The 16617-nt window shown below is 54.6% G+C and overlaps 1 protein-coding gene across 5 annotated transcripts in view; it reads left to right on the forward strand.

Moving 5' to 3' along the window:
- Positions 1–16617, forward strand: part of ABLIM3 (actin binding LIM protein family member 3) — a 46218-nt gene that overhangs the window by 14773 nt on the left and 14828 nt on the right. For all 5 annotated transcript variants that reach the window (XM_071443609.1, XM_071443608.1, XM_071443607.1 and 2 more), the window contains exon 2: positions 14418–14555. In XM_071443609.1, the coding sequence (XP_071299710.1) occupies positions 14418–14555 (138 nt within the window). The remainder of the gene's footprint in view (positions 1–14417; positions 14556–16617) is intronic.

Here is a 16617-nt window from a genome sequence, read left to right on the forward strand (position 1 = left end):
GCATTCCCTGGGGACATCCCTGTGGCCGTCTGGGCAGAGGAGGGGACAGCGTGGGGTGGCCCTGAGCAGCTCGGGGAAGGGCTGGGGTGCAGGGCTGGCTGCGTGGCACAGCTTCACTGCTGCCACAGACATGCCAATAAAACCTTCAGTAAATATTTTTTTAATGAGCAAACACCAGTTGAGGAAAACAGAGGAGCTGCTGCAGCCCAGGGAGTCCCTGGGGTGTGGAGGCAGAGCTGCTTGTGGCTTTCTGGTGGCGATTTGCAGATGACAATATCTCCTTGCAGTGTGTGTCAGAATCGCTGGGCCCCTTTCAGGAGATAATTAGGTTGATGTGTTATTAGCTGATTACTGGGGAAACATACATTTACTGAGGATTTATTCTGCAACCAGCATTAATCTCCTGTATAGCTGCTAAACCTCCATAAATAATCTGATTTTGATAATCAATTGCTACTGCAAGTTCCCTATAAATCTCAATTAAACACACATTTAACAGGCATCAAGTTGCCAAATTTGCCTGTGCCTGTGTGCTGCTGCTTGCCTGGGGCAGATGTCAGGGGCTGGGCAGGCTCAGCTCTGCTTTTCAGAGAGCCTGAAAGCAGAGTGGGGCTTGCCAAGGCAGAGCATCCCAGAACAGCCCTGGGTTCCCACCCAGGGAGCCCAGCCCAGCCCATCTCAGCTCCCTGATGGGAGCTGGGCCTGGCTCTGCTGGGCTGGACCAGGGAGCAGGAGGGGACCCTGCCCTGGGCCATCCCAGCCAGGGGGACACGACTGCCACATCCCCCCTGGGGCTCTCAGCAGTGCTTTCCTGGGCTGGAAATTGAGAAACTGAGCCTGCCTTGGGCTGGGGGCAGTCCTGGCCCCCCTGGGCCACTGGGGTGCCTTGTGCAGCCTTAGTGCAGGTGCACAGAGGGTGGGGACACCCTGCAGGGAGAGGTGACCAGCAGGACAAGGTGCCACCAGCTTGCTTTGGAGTGGAAGGAGATTCCAGCCATTAACTGGGCTCTGTTTGCTGTTGAGGCAATTTATCTATTTTATTTTATTTTATTTTTATTTTATTTTATTTTATTATTTTATTTAATTTATTTTAATTTTTAGTTTTTGTTTATTTTGCTTTTATTTTATTATTTTATTTTAATTTTTATTTTATTTTATTTTATTCATTTTATTTTATTTTTTAATTTATTTTATTACTTTAATTTTTATTTATTTTATTTATTTTATTTTTTATTTTATTTACTTTAATTTTTATTTTATATATTTTATTACTTTTTTTAAAATTCTATTTATTTCAATTAAATTTTTATTTAAATCACATTTATTTTAAAATTGTATTTTATTTTTTTATTGTATTTTTTATGTATGTATTACATATTCACTGATTTATTTCATCTCCTTGTTTTTGCCCCAAGTGCCCACTCCATCCTGCTGTGTCCCTGGCACAGGGTTTTTGGGGTTGCTCTGTGGTAGGGGACTGCAGGAGTGGATTTCATCTCTTCCAGCCCCATAATGTGCAGGAGTTTGGTTCAGGAGGGCTCCAGGGGGATGTGGCAGTGCAGAGAGGCTCTGAGGGGATGTGGCAGTGCCCTCTGAGGGGATGTGGCAGTGCCAGGGGGCTCCAGGGGGATGTGGCAGTGCCAGGGGGGCTCTGAGGGGATGTGGCAGTGCCCTCTGAGGGGATGTGGCAGTGCCAGGGGGGCTCTGAGGGGATGTGGCAGTGCCCTCTGAGGGGATGTGGCAGTGCCAGGGGGCTCCAGGGGATGTGGCAGTGCCAGGGGGCTCCAGGGGATGTGGCAGTGCCAGGAGGGCTCCGGGGGATGTGGCAGTGCCAGAGGGCTCTGAGGGGATGTGGCAGTGCCCTCTGAGGGGATGTGGCAGTGCCAGGGGGGCTCTGAGGGGATGTGGCAGTGCCCTCTGAGGGGATGTGGCAGTGCCAGAGGGCTCTGAGGGGATGTGGCAGTGCCAGGGGGCTCCAGGGGATGTGGCAGTGCCCTCTGAGGGGATGTGGCAGTGCCAGAGGGCTCTGAGGGGATGTGGCAGTGCCAGAGGGCTCCGGGGGATGTGGCAGTGCCCTCTGAGGGGATGTGGCAGTGCCAGGAGGGCTCCGGGGGATGTGGCAGTGCCAGAGGGCTCTGAGGGGATGTGGCAGTGCCCTCTGAGGGGATGTGGCAGTGCCAGAGGGCTCTGAGGGGATGTGGCAGTGCCAGGGGGCTCCAGGGGATGTGGCAGTGCCCTCTGAGGGGATGTGGCAGTGCCAGAGGGCTCTGAGGGGATGTGGCAGTGCCAGAGGGCTCCGGGGGATGTGGCAGTGCCCTCTGAGGGGATGTGGCAGTGCCAGGAGGGCTCCAGGGGATGTGGCAGTGCCAGGAGGGCTCTGAGGGGATGTGGCAGTGCCAGGAGGGCTCCAGGGGATGTGGCAGTGCCAGGAGGGCTCCAGGGGATGTGGCAGTGCCAGGGGGCACTGAGGGGATGTGGCAGTGCCTCCCTGGCTCTGACAGAGCCCCCAGCTGTCCCAGCCAGCTCCTCCCAGGCTCTGGGAGCCCTTGCAGGAATCTGGACCAGCCCGGGGAGCTCCTGCTGCAGTTCTGCCCCGGCCCCAGCCGTAACTCATCCCCTGGAATGGGACTGCCTGGGGCTGCTGCTCGGCGCTGGTGGCATTGAGAGGGCTCTGTAACAAACATCCCAGCCCTGCAGACTATTTCTGGGGACATTGTCCCCTCGGTGACGCCAGGGCTTGCTTTGCCAGCTGTCACCCCCAGCCCAAATTCCCATTGCATTAATATCCATGCAGTGCCTCTGGATGGGGATTTGATTTCAGCTGGCTCCCCGGAGTAGAAAGAGTTAAAAATAGCAAATCCACCACCCCTCATTCCCTGGCTCTGACGCAGTCTCCCAGGTTGGAGTCACAATGCCGACAGGAATAGGGTTTAAAATAAAACAAGGGAGTGCTCTGCACTCCGCAAAGGGAGAAAAGACCTGGAGGAGCCCCTGGTTTTATAAGGCAGGCAGGAGTTTGTCTGCCTGGCAGATAAATGATGCTGGGTGTTATAAATGAATACTCCAATTTAATAATTAAGGAAATTTATTAAATTATCAAAGTATAAATTTGGAAAAAGCCACAAGTGGTTTTGGCTCTGAGCCAGGCAGTCAGGGTTGGGGATACCCAGGATTTGGCCTCTATCACACCCAAAGTCCCTGTGGGCCTCCAAATGTCATTTCTGGGGTCTGTTTTATACAGTTTGGGCTCTGGAAGGGGCCCTTCTTTAGCATATTTTAGCATTTTATTGTAGTTTTTTCTTTCCTGCTGCTGCATTTCCCAGTGGATAATTCCTGTAATTCTGTCAGGTGAAAACTTCCTGGGATCAACTCCCGATGATGCCTATCAAATGCCTCCTGCTGGGGTCTTGTCAGCTGAAAAATCCCTTGAAATATCCATCCCTGGAGCCAGTGTCCTCCTGGTGCTGGAATCTCCATTCTTTATCACTATTACTGCTCATCGCCCAACACTGGCTTGGTACACACGATGCTGTGGTTTTAATTTCCTTTAGCATGAATTCTTGTATCTATAATATGATAATATATAATATGATAATATATAATATGATAATATATAATATGATAATATATAATATAATAATATGTAATATAATAATATATATTGTAACATATATCACACTGGGCACACGCAGAGATCAGCGGGGGAATTCAGGAGGTTCTCAGCCCCAGGGGAACCAGGGAGGAGGGGGCTCAGAGCACTCTGCTCTGGAGCTCTGCACCTCAGCAGGGCTCAGCAGGGCTGGGCTCAGCCTCCTGGAGGTGCAGGCAGGGACAGAGCAGGCAGATCCTTCTCCCAAAAGTGCTCCCAGACTCTGGAAGCAACAGTCTGCTGCAGGGTGGCGAGGTGCCAGCCTGGCTCTGCCTCATCCCACGGGGCTGCTGCTCTGATCTGGCAGAGAAAATCCTAAATCCCCACGTTTCTCCCTCTCTCGGAGGCTGGCCTAGTTTAAAAAAAAAAAAAAAAAGTCAGCTCCTGGCTTTTCTTTTGTAATATTTTAAATATAGCAGCCTTTATGTCTCTGATGGATGCGCCATATGTTTGGGAAACGGCCCCGAAATGCACCGGGCTGGTGGGTGGAGGTGAAAGGGAAGGAGCATTTCCACACGGGAAGTTGCAAACACAAAAACACAGCAGCAGCAAACAGCAAATCCCTGCTGCAGCAGCCAGCAATAATCTCCTTTCTGTCCTGCCTGTCCCATGTGAGCAGCAATGAATGTTTCCATTGTGTCACCTCCTGTCCTGGCCACCCTGGCGCTGCCTCCATGGTGCCCAGCAGGACGTGCCACAGCTGACAGCTCCTTTGCCTTTTCCCTTCCTCACAAATTCCCTTTGCTGCTTTCTCTTTGGGGTTTTTTGGGGGGTTTTTCAGCTGGACCAGCCAGGGAAGTTGCTGCTGGAGCTGCTGCAGGCTCAGGCTGTGCCACTGCAGATCCCTGGTACCTGTCCTCAGCCCGTCAGGAGCACCCAGCCCTCCCCAGCTTAAAAATGTAAATATTAAATAAGGAACCACGTGATGCTTCTGCATTTTACTGGGGGCCAAGGATCAGGAGAGAGAAATCTTTTGTCCGGAGGTGGATCTGGGTCCCTGGTGCTCCAGCTGGCCCAGAGTGCTGCTGGGGGTGGCATTGGCAGCCAGGGACAGTCCCTGTGTCCCCCCCAGCCAGCACCGTGTCCCAGCCCTGAGCACAGCCCCTGTTCCTCTTTTCTGCAGGAAATCTGGCCCCAGCAAAGGGATGAGCTCAGGCTTTGCAGCTTTTGGCCAGCACCTCCAGTTTGGATTCTCTACTCCACACGTCCCTCAGCTTTAGGAGCCAAGTGCAGCCCCTTGTGTGGACCCCCCAAAACCTGTCCAGCCCAGCTGGAGCTGAAACAGCAGAAATCCTATTTCTGCTATTTTGGAATAGGAAATTCTGAAATTCCCCAGTGGGCTGGGGCTGGGTGCAGCCTGAGGCAAGGCCACCCCTCCCTCTGCCTGCCTGGGGCTCCCCCTTGGCACCATCAGGAACCAAATCCAGGGCAGGGCATGGAAATCCAAATCCAAGGGGCTGTGTCCCTCCAGACCACCCTGCAGGGGAATTCCTGGGACACAGGGGAACTGCTGGGATTCATTGGAATTCCTGGGATACAGGGGAACTGCTGGGATTCATTGGGATTCCTGGGACACAGAGGAACTGCTGGGATGCAGGGGAATTCCTGGGATACAGTGGAGCTCTTAGGATACGGGCAAATTCTTGGGATGCTGTAGAATTCCTGGGATGCAGGGGAATTCCTGGGATACAGGGGAATTCCTGGGATACAGGCAAATTCTTGGGTTTCAGTGAAGTTCCTGAGACACAGTAGAGCTCTCAGGATGTAGTGGAACCCCTGGGATACATTGGAATTCCTGGGATACCCTGGAATTCCCGGGATTTAGAGGAGCTCCTGGGACATAGTGGAACTCCAGGGATGCAGTGGAATTCCTGGGATGCAGTGGAATCCCCAGGGTCCAGCGTGTTCCTGGCCCTGCCCAGCCCAGGTGCAGCTCTCAGCTGGGCAGGCTCCCAACTTTTCCCTCTTTTTCTTGGGGAATCCGGGAAGATGCCAGCAGCACCCAGTGCTTCCATCCGATCCCAGATCCCCCAGGACCCCCGAGGTGCTGCTGGGATGGGGCTGGGGGCTCCTGCGGGCAGGAGGTGCCAGCCCTGAGCCCCAGGGAGGGTTTGGGTGTCCCTGGCACATTCCAGCCCTGCCTGTGTGGGAAGTAAACATCCTGCAGGGGCAGCTCTGCAGCCAGGTCAGCCTGGGAGACAATCACAGCTTCCTCCACACTCATTTGGAGAATAATTTCCACAAACGCAGCCAGCAGCAAATTCTGCTGTGCAGGCAGGGCCCTGGCTTTATTTTTTGGTTGATTTTTTTTTTTTAATTATTTTGTTTTGTTTGGGGTTTTGGGGTTTTTTTTTGTTTGTTTGTTTGTTTTTTGGGGGGGGGTTTGTTTGGTTTTTTTTTGTGGGTTTTTGGTGTTTGTTGGTTGGTTGGTTTTTTTGTTTTTGTTTGGTTTTGGGGGGGTTTTGTTTTGTTTTGGGGTTTGTGGGTGGTTTTTTGTGTTTTTCTTTGGTTTTTTGGTTTTTTTTGGTTTTGGTTTGGTTTTTTTAGCTTTTTGTTTTGGTTTGGTTTTGGTTTGGTTTTTTTAGGTTTTTGTTTTGGTTTGGTTTTGTTTTTATTTTCCTTCTCTCCCCTTGCTTTTTCTCCTTTGTCTCCTCCCTTCCTTTGTCTCCTCTGGGTGTCTCTGGCCTCCCTCCCGTCAGTTTGTGCAGCGTGTCCCCGTGTCACCCAGCTCCCAGCCTGGCACAGTGTGCTGCCCTGCCCTCACCAGGCCCTGGCACCTTTTTGGGCACCTGTGGCATCCCTGCAGCCCTGCTCCAGCTCCCAGTGCAGGGCGTTCCTCCCTCCCTGGCGTGGAGGCAGCGCTGGCCCAGCCTCCCGTGCCCTCTGCATGGTGGCACTGCCACTCCAGCTCCTGGTGCCACCCTCACCAGGGCTCCTCTGTGTCCCGTGTCCCACCCAGGGAGCAGCAGCAGCGGGGGCCAAGGGGCCACTGTGGGCCAGGTGGGGGCAATAATTGGTGCTGATCTAATTAGGGAAGCCTAGGGCTGGATTAGGAGCTGTGACAGGGGAGGGGTTTTAGCTGTAAGCCACAGATGGCTTTGCCTGGGAGCCAGGAGAGGCTGGCATGGGCTGGAGGGGCTCTAATCCTGCCTGGAACACGCTCTGAGCTGACTGGCAGGTTTGGGAGCAGCCATGGGGCTGCTCTGGGTGCCCCCAGGCACTGTCCCAGCCTCAGGGGTTCAGTGCAGCAGAGGAGGAGCAGCTGGAGCTGCTGCAGGCTCAGGCTGTCCCACTGCAGATCCCTGGTGCCTGTCCTCAGCCCGTCAGGAGCACTCAGAATCAAAATTAATCAAAATTAATCTCAAAATCCCACCACCCACAAGCCATTGAAGCTGCCACTAAGTACTTCCTAACCCCAGCAGCTGCTTGTGCCCTTGTCCTGCTCTCCAGCATGAGCAATGCATGACACACTGGACAGTGAGATATTTCCCAGCTCACCCACCCAACATCCTGCCTGGTCCTAACTTCAGCAATTGCAGTAAAAGTAGGACTGGTGCCATTCCACTTCTGATTCCCAGAAGTACTCCAAGGCTCTCCCCTCACTCCCGGCCTCCTCCTAGCCACTGTCAGCCCTCCCCAGCTTAAAAATGTAAAGATTAAATAAGGAACCACGTGATGCTTCTGCATTTCACTGAGGGGAAGGATCAGCAGAGAAAAATCTTTTGTCCAGAGGTAAATCTGGCGTTTTCTCCTTGGTGGAAATGGATTTTATCTGTGGGAGCTCCATGGAAGCAGTGCCTGAGCACTGAGATGGCCGTGCAGGGCTCAGTTCACCTCCAGAGCTGGCCATCACTGCTTCCTGGGCTCTTCCTTTACCTCAGGAGGGTTTGGTTGAGCCTTTCCTGGGTCTCTGTGCTGCTGGGCCCTTCCTTTACCTCAGGGGGTTTGGCTGAGCCTCTCCTGTGTCACTCACCCAGCTCTGTCCTGCTGGGCCCTTCCTTTATCTCAGGGGGTTTGGTTGAGCCTTTCCTGGGTCTCTGTCCTGCTGGGCCCTTCCTTTATCTCAGGGGGTTTGGCTGAGCTTTTCCTGTGTCCCTCACCCAGCTCTGTGCTGCTGTCCCCTCCTCACAGGGACCTGGCCTGCACTCTGAGGTGTTTCCCAGCCTGGTTAATTGGGGTTTGTGTCTGGGGCAGGCACATTCTGGGCTCAGGGCAGCCCCAGAGGGCACGGCCCAGGCTCTCCCTGCCTGCTGAAGGAGCAGCATCACTGCCTGCCAGCCCATCCTGCCCTTCCTTCCCAGGGCCTTCTTGGGGCTGCAGCACAGCAGGCAGGAGCCTCTGGCCCTGCTGCTGATGAGAAAAACCCACAGCCCGTGGCCCTGGAGCTCCCAGCCTTCCTCCCCAGCAGCCCTGGGACACAGCTCAGCTCTGCCTGAGGGGAAATCCTCACCCTGGGCTCCCAGGAGCAGGGAAGAGATGAGGATCTGACTCCATGTTTCAGAAGGCTGATTTATTATTTTATTAGATATATTAGATTAAAACTATGCTAAAAGAATAGAAGAAAGGATTTCATCAGAAGACTTGAAGGAAAGGAAAAGAAATGGAATGATAATAAAATCTTGTGACTGGTCAGAGAGTCTGAGACAGCTGGACTGTGATTGGCCATTAATTAGAAACAACCACATGAGACCAATCCCAGATCCACCTGTTGCATTCCACAGCAGCAGATAACCATTGTTTGCATTTCATTTCTGAGGCCTCTCAGCTTCTCAGGATAAAAACCCTGGCAAAGGGATTGTTCAGAAAATATCATGGCTACAGAGCCAGCCAGGTCCCCTGCAGGGGATTGGGGTGCAGGGTCCTGCAGTGGAGCAGTGTTGGGGGTCAGGATGGATGGAGAGCAGAGATCTCTGCAGCCAGGGCTGGAACTTGGGGTTCATTGCAAAGGGCCTGGGTGAGGGCCCTGCTGGGAGCTGCCAGGCACAGCTCAGAGCGGGACTGAGAGAGAGAGAGAGGTAAAGGCAAGAGTGTGGTAAAGAGAGAATGAGAGAGTAAAAGAGAGGATCAGAGGGCAAGGTTCCTGTTACAATACAATGAATCTTCTTCTGGTCTTGGAACTTGCAGGTTATTGCAAAGGGCCCAGCTTGGAGCTGCCAGGCACAGCTCAGAGCAGGACTGAGAGAAGAGAGGGGGAGAGAGGATGAGAGAGAGAGAAAGAGGGGAAGAGAGCGAGGTTCCCATTACAATACCATAAATCTTCTTCTGTGTTGAATATTCTGATTCTCACTGACCAATCTAGTACAATACACAAATCCTATAGCATTTACATACAGCCTATAAGAATCATTCCATTACCACACTGGGTTACATTTTAAACCCTAAAAACTCCTCTTTGGGCCCCTTCTGCCAAGCTGGCAGGGTCTGCTCTGCCCCTTGGGCCTGTCTGCAAGCAGAGGGTGTTGTTCCATCAAAAGGGGATCACCTTCAGCTGGCCACACCCCAGGGCTGGATCCATCCCCTGGTGACACCCACACATCCCTGAACATTGCAGGGGCTGGATCCATCCCCTGGTGACACCCACAGCTCCCTGCACACCCCAGGGCTGGATCCATCCCCTGGTGACACCCACAGCTCCCTGCACACCCCAGGGCTGGATCCATCCCATGGTGACACCCACAGCTCCCTGCACACCCCAGGGCTGGATCCATCCCATGGTGACACCCACAGCTCCCTGCACACCCCAGGGCTGGATCCATCCCTTTGCTGCAGGTGCCAGCTCTCAGTCCCTGCACCCACCAAACTCAGTTTCCCATGGTGGCCCTTTCCCTCCTTATTAATCTCAGGGTGAATGCTTTGCTTTGCCACAGTCCCCTTCACTTGTGGCTCTCCCAGCATTGTGTGATTGTTAATTACTGTTAATTAAGCCAGGCATGCCCATCTTCCTGTGGAGCTGCTGTGTTACAGCCGTGCTGGCAGCAGGGCTGGGTGGAAATTTCCAGTTCCCTGTGGATAATGATCCAAACCCCACCTGGAGCAGCTCATCCCTGATCGACCTTCCTGGAGGGCCAATGGGCTGGAAGAGGGAAATAGGTGGGAAAGGAGCATCACCTGCTCTGATCCCTGTAAAGAAGGAGGGGTGGATCTTTAAAAATGCCTCTGGGTGCTCAGGGAAAGCTGTTCCTGGTTTGCTGTTGCTCGGGTATGTGGGGCTGTGGGGTTTGGGGCTGCCTGGGGGGACCCAGCTGCTGCAGGAGCTGGTTCTGAGCTTGTTGTGCCCTGCTATTTGTGTTGGTGCTGAGCAGCAAGGCCTCCAAATGGAAATGATCCCCTGTTATCCTTCCACTCCTGAAGTGCTCAGAGTGTTCCAGAGGTTCAGCATTTCCCCATCCTGCTGGAGGCTGGACAGGGGCAGGAAGAGCTCAGGAAACCAAACAAGGTCCTTGACCCTCCTGAAGCCAAGGAGGGCATTGCAGAGGGGAGCTGCAGATTGTGAGCTCAGAGCAGCCCTTGGGCAGGGTCCCTGTGCCCTGCTAGGGCTGTTTGGGGGCTGTCCCCTGCCCAGGTCACCAATGGACTGTCCCCTGGGGGTTGTTTGGGGGGTGTCCCCTGTGCATTGGGGCTGTCCCCTGTGCCCTGGGGGTGTTTGGGGGGTGTCCCCTGTGCATTGGGACTGTCCCCTGTGCCCTGGGGGTGTTTGGGGGCTGTTCCCTGTGCATTGGGGCTGTCCCCTGTGCATTGGGGGTGTTTGGGGCCTGTCCCCTGTGCATTGGGGGCTGTCCCCTGTGCCCTGGGGGGTGTCTGGGTGCTGTCCCCTGTGCATTGGGGGTGTTTAGGGACTGTCCCCTGCCCAGCTGCCCCCCTGGCTGGGCACTGGCACCGCTGCCTGACCCCAGGGCAGCAATCCCTGACCGGAGGTGCCACCGTAATCCGGATCACTGGCAAATCTGCCCCGTGCCCACGCAGCCCTGTGGCACTCCCTGCCTGGCTGTACCCAGAGCCCACCGGGACACGGGCACAGCCCCACAGGAGCCCTGCCCTGGGCATGTTTTGCACTGAGAGTGCAGCACAAACCCGGGAATTGTTGGCACGAGCCAGCTCTGAGCAAAGTGGGGGCAGATTCTGGCATTCCTTGGGCAGCTCCCACCCCCTCTGCAGGGCTGCTGTGTCCCAGCCTGCGAGGCCACTAATGCTATTTACATTATTAGGGGATTATTTGGTGTAATGAGCTTTGCCCCGCTCAGCTGGGGCTGTGTAATACTTCCTGCACGGGGCCACCAGGCGGGCAGCTGCTGCCTGCACACAATGCCCCAATGTTCCTGGACACAATTCCAGCCTGGCCTGGGCCTTCAGCACAAACCAGGGAGCTTTGGGCAGAGCAGGAGGGTGAGGGTGCCCTGAGCTGGGTCCTGACCCGTCCCCATGGGCACAGCCAGCAGTGATGGCTCAGAGCCAGCTCTGGAGCACAGCTGAAAGCATCTTTGCCATCCTCAGCTCCTCTCCATCAGAGCAGCAAGGGTTTGGGATGTGTTGCTATGGACACCAGGAAGTTTTCCCTGGAGACCAGGAGCCTGTATCAAGTGATGCCTGCGTGTTCCGACACTTATTATTATTATTATTATTATTATTATTATTATTATATCACAGAATTTCTAAGTTGGAAGAGACCTTTAAGATCATCGAGTCCAACCCATGTTCTAACACCTCAACCAGATCATGGCACCAAGTGCCACATCCAGGCTTTTGTTAAACACATCGAGGGATGGTGACTCCACCACCTCCCTGGGTAGATGATTCCAGTATTTGATCACTCTTTCTGTGAAAAACTTCCTCCTTAATTCCAGCCTGTATCTCCCTTGGTGCAGCTCGAGACTGTGTCCTCTTGTTCTGTCTGTTGTTGGCTGGAGAAAGAGACTGACCCCAGCTCACCACAGTCACCCTTCAGGAAGCTGAAGAGAGTGATAAGGTCACCTCTGAGTCTCCTATTATTATTATTTTTATTTTTATTATTATTTTTATTTTGGTCTCCCCCCCTTCTTTGTTGTGAATGTTTCAGTGTGGATGAATTATGAATTCCTGGCTCCCCCCCCGCCTGTGTCCTGCTTTCCTCTCCAGCTTTGTGGATTTCCATGGCTGTGTCCCAGGGCTTGGCTCGTTCTGGGCCAGGGTGTGAGCTGTGGGTGCGTGGGAGGAAGGCTCAGCTCTGTAACTCTTGCTCTGCTGGACACCCCTGCACACAACATCCCTGATTTATTCCAGCTTTAGGAAATCCTCTTGGTCCCCTCAGGCAGCTGCAGAGCCCCTGCGCACCCATTACAGCAGCAACCATCACAGGAGGTGCTGGATCCCTGCTCCCAGGGCTGCTGGCTCTTGGGTGGGGGTTCCCTGCTCCCTTCCTTTTATTTGGGACCTCAGAGAGATTCAAGTCTAGACTAATTAGTCTCTGCTGGGCTGGCTCCAGGCCTTGTCCCTTCTCTGCTGGCACTTGGTGTCCTTCAGTGCCTCAGGTGCCTCTGAGAGCTCTGGGCTCGCAGGGAAGGGAAATCCCAGCAGCTCCTGGACGCCAAGGCTGGGTCTGAGCTGTGCAGGAGGCACTGGGAGCTCCCTCACAGCCCATTCCCAGCAGCTCCAGGATGCCAAGGCTGGGTCTGAGCTGTGCAGGAGGCACTGGGAGCTCCCTCACCCATTCCCAGCAGCTCCAGGATGCCAAGGCTGGGTCTGAGCTGTGCAGGAGGCGCTGGGAGCTCCCTCACAGCCCATTCCCAGCAGCTCCAGGGATGCAGCTCTGCTCCAGGGGGTTCAGCCCCTGTGGCCCTGGGCCTTTGGCACAGAGAATGGGATTTTACTGTGCCACAGTCTCAATGTCATTTTGACTTCTCTTGCTCGGCTTTTGAAGCTGATAATGGGCTGTTTCTGTTCCCTGTCACTTGATCTGCCCCTGGGTGAGCGAGGAGCCTCTGATGAGTGATCTCCTCTGTCCTGTGCCCTTTCTCCCTGCTCTGGAGGGACTTCACAGGCTGCCTTTCAATCAGCTGCTTCTCCTGTTCCTGGGAATGCAGTTCAGCCCTGGGTCAGAGAAGCTCTGGCCCATTGAAATCCTCCTTTTTGCTGCTTGACCTGCCCAGATTGCGACTCCCTGTCGGAAATCTTACAGCAAATAAATCCTGTGGTGCTTGGCGTGGTGTCAGCCTGGCTGGAGCTCCTGCCCAGCCCAGGCACTCCTGGGAGGGGCAGGGAGAGCAGGAATTGCTCTGTTTGCTCCATGTGTTTGGGAATTGCCTTCAGACAGCAGGAGGGCTTCATCTGGAGCGTGGGGCGAGGCTGCTGGGCATCCCCTGTGCGTGTCCCAGAGGGGTGAGGAGTGGAGGGGAAGCCCAGCACTGCCTGCAGCAGGAGGAATTCAGCTCCTGCCCTGCCCTCCCTGCAGCCCCCAGAACCTCCCTGCTCTGAAGGGATTCACAGAATCACAGAATTTCTAAGTTGGAAGAGACCTTTAAGATCATCGAGTCCAACCCATGTTCTAACACCTCAACCAGATCATGGCACCAAGTCCACATCCAGGCTTTTGTTAAACACATCGAGGGATGGTGACTCCACCACCTCCCTGGGTAGATGATTCCAGTATTTGATCACTCTTTCTGTGAAAAACTTCCTCCTTAATTCCAGCCTGTATCTCCCTTGGTGCAGCTCGAGACTGTGTCCTCTTGTTCTGTCTGTTGTTGGCTGGAGAAAGAGACCGACCCCCAGCTCACCACAGGCACCCTTCAGGACATTGAAGACAGTGATAAGGTCACCTCTGAGTCTCCTTTTCTCCTTGAGTGGGGCTGGGCTGCTCTCCTTGCTGAGGGGGTCACAGCCCCACCAGGGCCAGGCACTCCATTGCTGCGGTGTTTGAAAGCTCCTTGACCCATCCCTCCTTCCTCCAGATCCTCAGCAAACAAGAAGCTCCAAAACCCCAGCAGTTCCTTCCTGAGCTGCTGCCAGCTCAGAGCTTGCTCAGGATCAGCACCAGCAGGGCTGGCACAGCAGTGCCCTGTGCACCTGCTCTGGGGACAGGAGAGCACTGGGCAGCTCTGGGGTGATGCTGTCACCTGGCTGTCCATGCAGGGACAGGGTGCCCTGCACAGAGTCTGGCACTGCAGGCCCGTGAGCCTCTTTTGTAGGCAGGGAAATCCCAAATAAATCCAGAGAGGGCTGGGCTCCCATCTCAGAGTCACTGTCTGGTGTTTGTGGGGTTCCCAGATGAAGGAAGGAAATTATGAATCTGACTCCGTGTTCTTAGGAGGCTAATTTATTATTTTATAATCTGTATTATATTAAAGAATACCATACTAAACTATACTAAAGAATACAGGAAGGGTACAGACAGAAGGCTAAAAGATAATAATGAAAAACTCGTGACTCCTTCCAGAGTCCTGACACAGCCTGACTGCAATTGGTCCTTAAATTAAAACTATTCACATGAAACCAATGAAACAATCACCTGTGGGTAAACAATGTCCAAACACATTCCAAAGCAGCAAAACACAGGAGAAGCAAATCAGATAATTCTTGTTTTCATTTTTCTCTGAGGTTTCTCAGCTTCCCAGGAAAAAATCCAGGTGAAGGGATTGTTCAGAAAATGTGATGGTGACACCATTGGGGTGCTGTCCCTCAGTGCTGGCCCTGCCACAGCCAGGCCTGAGCTCAGTGCAGTGACACCCGGCCATGTCCCACATCCTAACAGAGCCTTCCCCTCTCTCCTCCTGCTCTCCCCTGTTGCTGCCAGCAGTTCCCTACCAGCAGAACCCCTACAGCCCTGGGAGCAGCTCCTCTGCCATCCAGTGCTACCGCTGTGGGGACACCTGCAAGGGCGAGGTCGTGCGCGTGCAGAGCAACCACTTCCACATCCGCTGCTTCACCTGCCAAGGTAGGACCAGGCCCCCAAAAAGCTCCTGGCTGGGCTGTCCCACAGCCCTGGGGACAGGGGTGGCAGCTGCAGGGGGAGGTGGTGTGGCACATCTGCCTTCCCTGAGTGATGCCAGTGACACCTCTGGGTGTCCAGTGTCACCTCCCTGGAGCAGCCTGCAGGTCCCAAACGTGCCCATCTGTGTCTGGGGGGGCCACTGTGTCCTTCAGCTGCTCCCAAAGCGAGCAGGGGGAGGAGGCACTGCCAGCCTGGCTGAGAGGTGGGGAGATGCCCAGAGCAGCTCTGACAGAGCTGGGGCTGGGTGACACAGCCCTGTGACACCCCTGTGACACCCCTATGACACCCCTGCCACCTGCCCATGGATGCAGCTGGGCCCTGGTGCCCCCAGGGCGGGCAGGAGTGCAGCAGGGAGGTTCTTTGGATGCTCCTGAGCTGCAGGGCTGTAAAGCTCATGGTGCAGAGCTGCTGCTGCTGCTCAGCTCCTTTATGGGAGCAGCTGCTCTCAAGCAGCTCCTGCAGGCTGTAAAATTCCCCATTGCAGGGCTCGTTAAAGGCCTCTTCCAAGCTGCCTGTGCTAAGCATGGTCCCCATCCCCCTGGCCACCCTCTGCTCCTTGCCAGAACAGAGGGGTTGGCTGCGGGTGACACTGCCCAGGCTGTCCCCGCCCTGCTGCAGCCCTGTCCCCCGGGGTGGGGAGCAGCCCCAGGTTTTTGGGAGGGGGGATCTGTCCTGGGATGCCCTCAGGGCTGACTTGCACCTGCAGGGCCCTGTGCTGAGCTCGCTGCCCTTCCCCAGCCCGGCCTGGAGGCTCCAGCAGGAGCTGAGCATCATCCAGACAAAGAGCTCAGACAGCTTCAAAGGGAGCAGGAGCCAGCAGGGAGAGCCTGGCAGAGCTCACTGCCTGATTTCCAAGTGAAAGGGAATAAATAATGAGAGGAAATCCTCCTGTCTCACCTTCCCTCACAGCTCTCACCTCCTGCCACCTCCGGCTGGCTCCAGCCCCGCTGAGCTGGCACAGGAGCGAGCCATGGGATGGGCTGTTCCACAGCAAACAGGGCACACAGCAGCCTCATTTCACCTTGCATTTGCTTCCTGATGCTGTCCCTGCATTGCTGGCCTGTCCCTCATTGCTGACAGGGTGTTAGGGAGACCCAAATTCCCCTGCTGGGTACCCCAGCTGTGACAGAATTCACAGGGATCTGAGCATGAGGGAAGAGATGAGGATCTGACTCCATGTTTCAGAAGGCTTGATTTATTATTTTATGATATATATTACATTAAAACTATACTAAAAGAATAGAAGAGAGGATTTCCTCAGAAGGCTGGCTAAGAATAGAATAGCAAAGAATGATAACAAAGGCGCTGTCTGGGACTCTGTCCGAGCCAGCTGGGCTGTGATTGGCCATTAATTAAAAACATCTAACATGAGCTAATCACAGATCCACCTGTTGCATTCCACAGCAGCAGATAATCAATGCTTACATTTTGTTCTCGGAGCCTCTCAGCTTCTCAGGAGGAAAAATCTTAAAGAAAGGATTTTTCATCCCAGAATGCCTGTGACACCCAGCCCCAGGGAGCAGCTGGGCCAGGGGAGGCTGCACAGGGCAGGAGCTGCTCCCTGTGCCTGCAGCAGCTCCAGCTGTCCCCTGCCACGCAGGGTCAGGACAGAGGGGGCTGAGGGACAAGCCCAGACCAAGGTGGGTGCCCAGTGGCTCTGAGGTGCCCTCCCCACGCTGTCACCCTGCAGGACGGGCTGGGCATGGTGCCCACCCTGTGCCACCCCGGTGCCAGGCTCTGCTGCTCTGCAGGTCCCTCTGGCTGGAGAGGCCGTGGGAGGGAGGGAGGGAGGGGATGCTGAGGCCAGGGCTGGCCACGTCTGCTCGGATTCCTGTGATGGGCTGTGCACCACCCACACTTCCCACAGCAGGGAGGAAGCCAGCAGGGCTGGACACATGGAAAAACGAGCAGGGAGAGCTCCGAGTGTTCCCAGGAGCTGCTCCCATCAGGGCAGGGCTCCATGGAACTGCAGGTGGCTCAGCACGGAGGTGGCAAGGACAACGCC

Source organism: Agelaius tricolor, unplaced genomic scaffold (genome assembly GCF_023055355.1).
Source record: "Agelaius tricolor isolate 1412-34295 unplaced genomic scaffold, bAgeTri1.0.p SCAF_18, whole genome shotgun sequence".
Classification (NCBI taxonomy): domain Eukaryota; kingdom Metazoa; phylum Chordata; class Aves; order Passeriformes; family Icteridae; genus Agelaius; species Agelaius tricolor.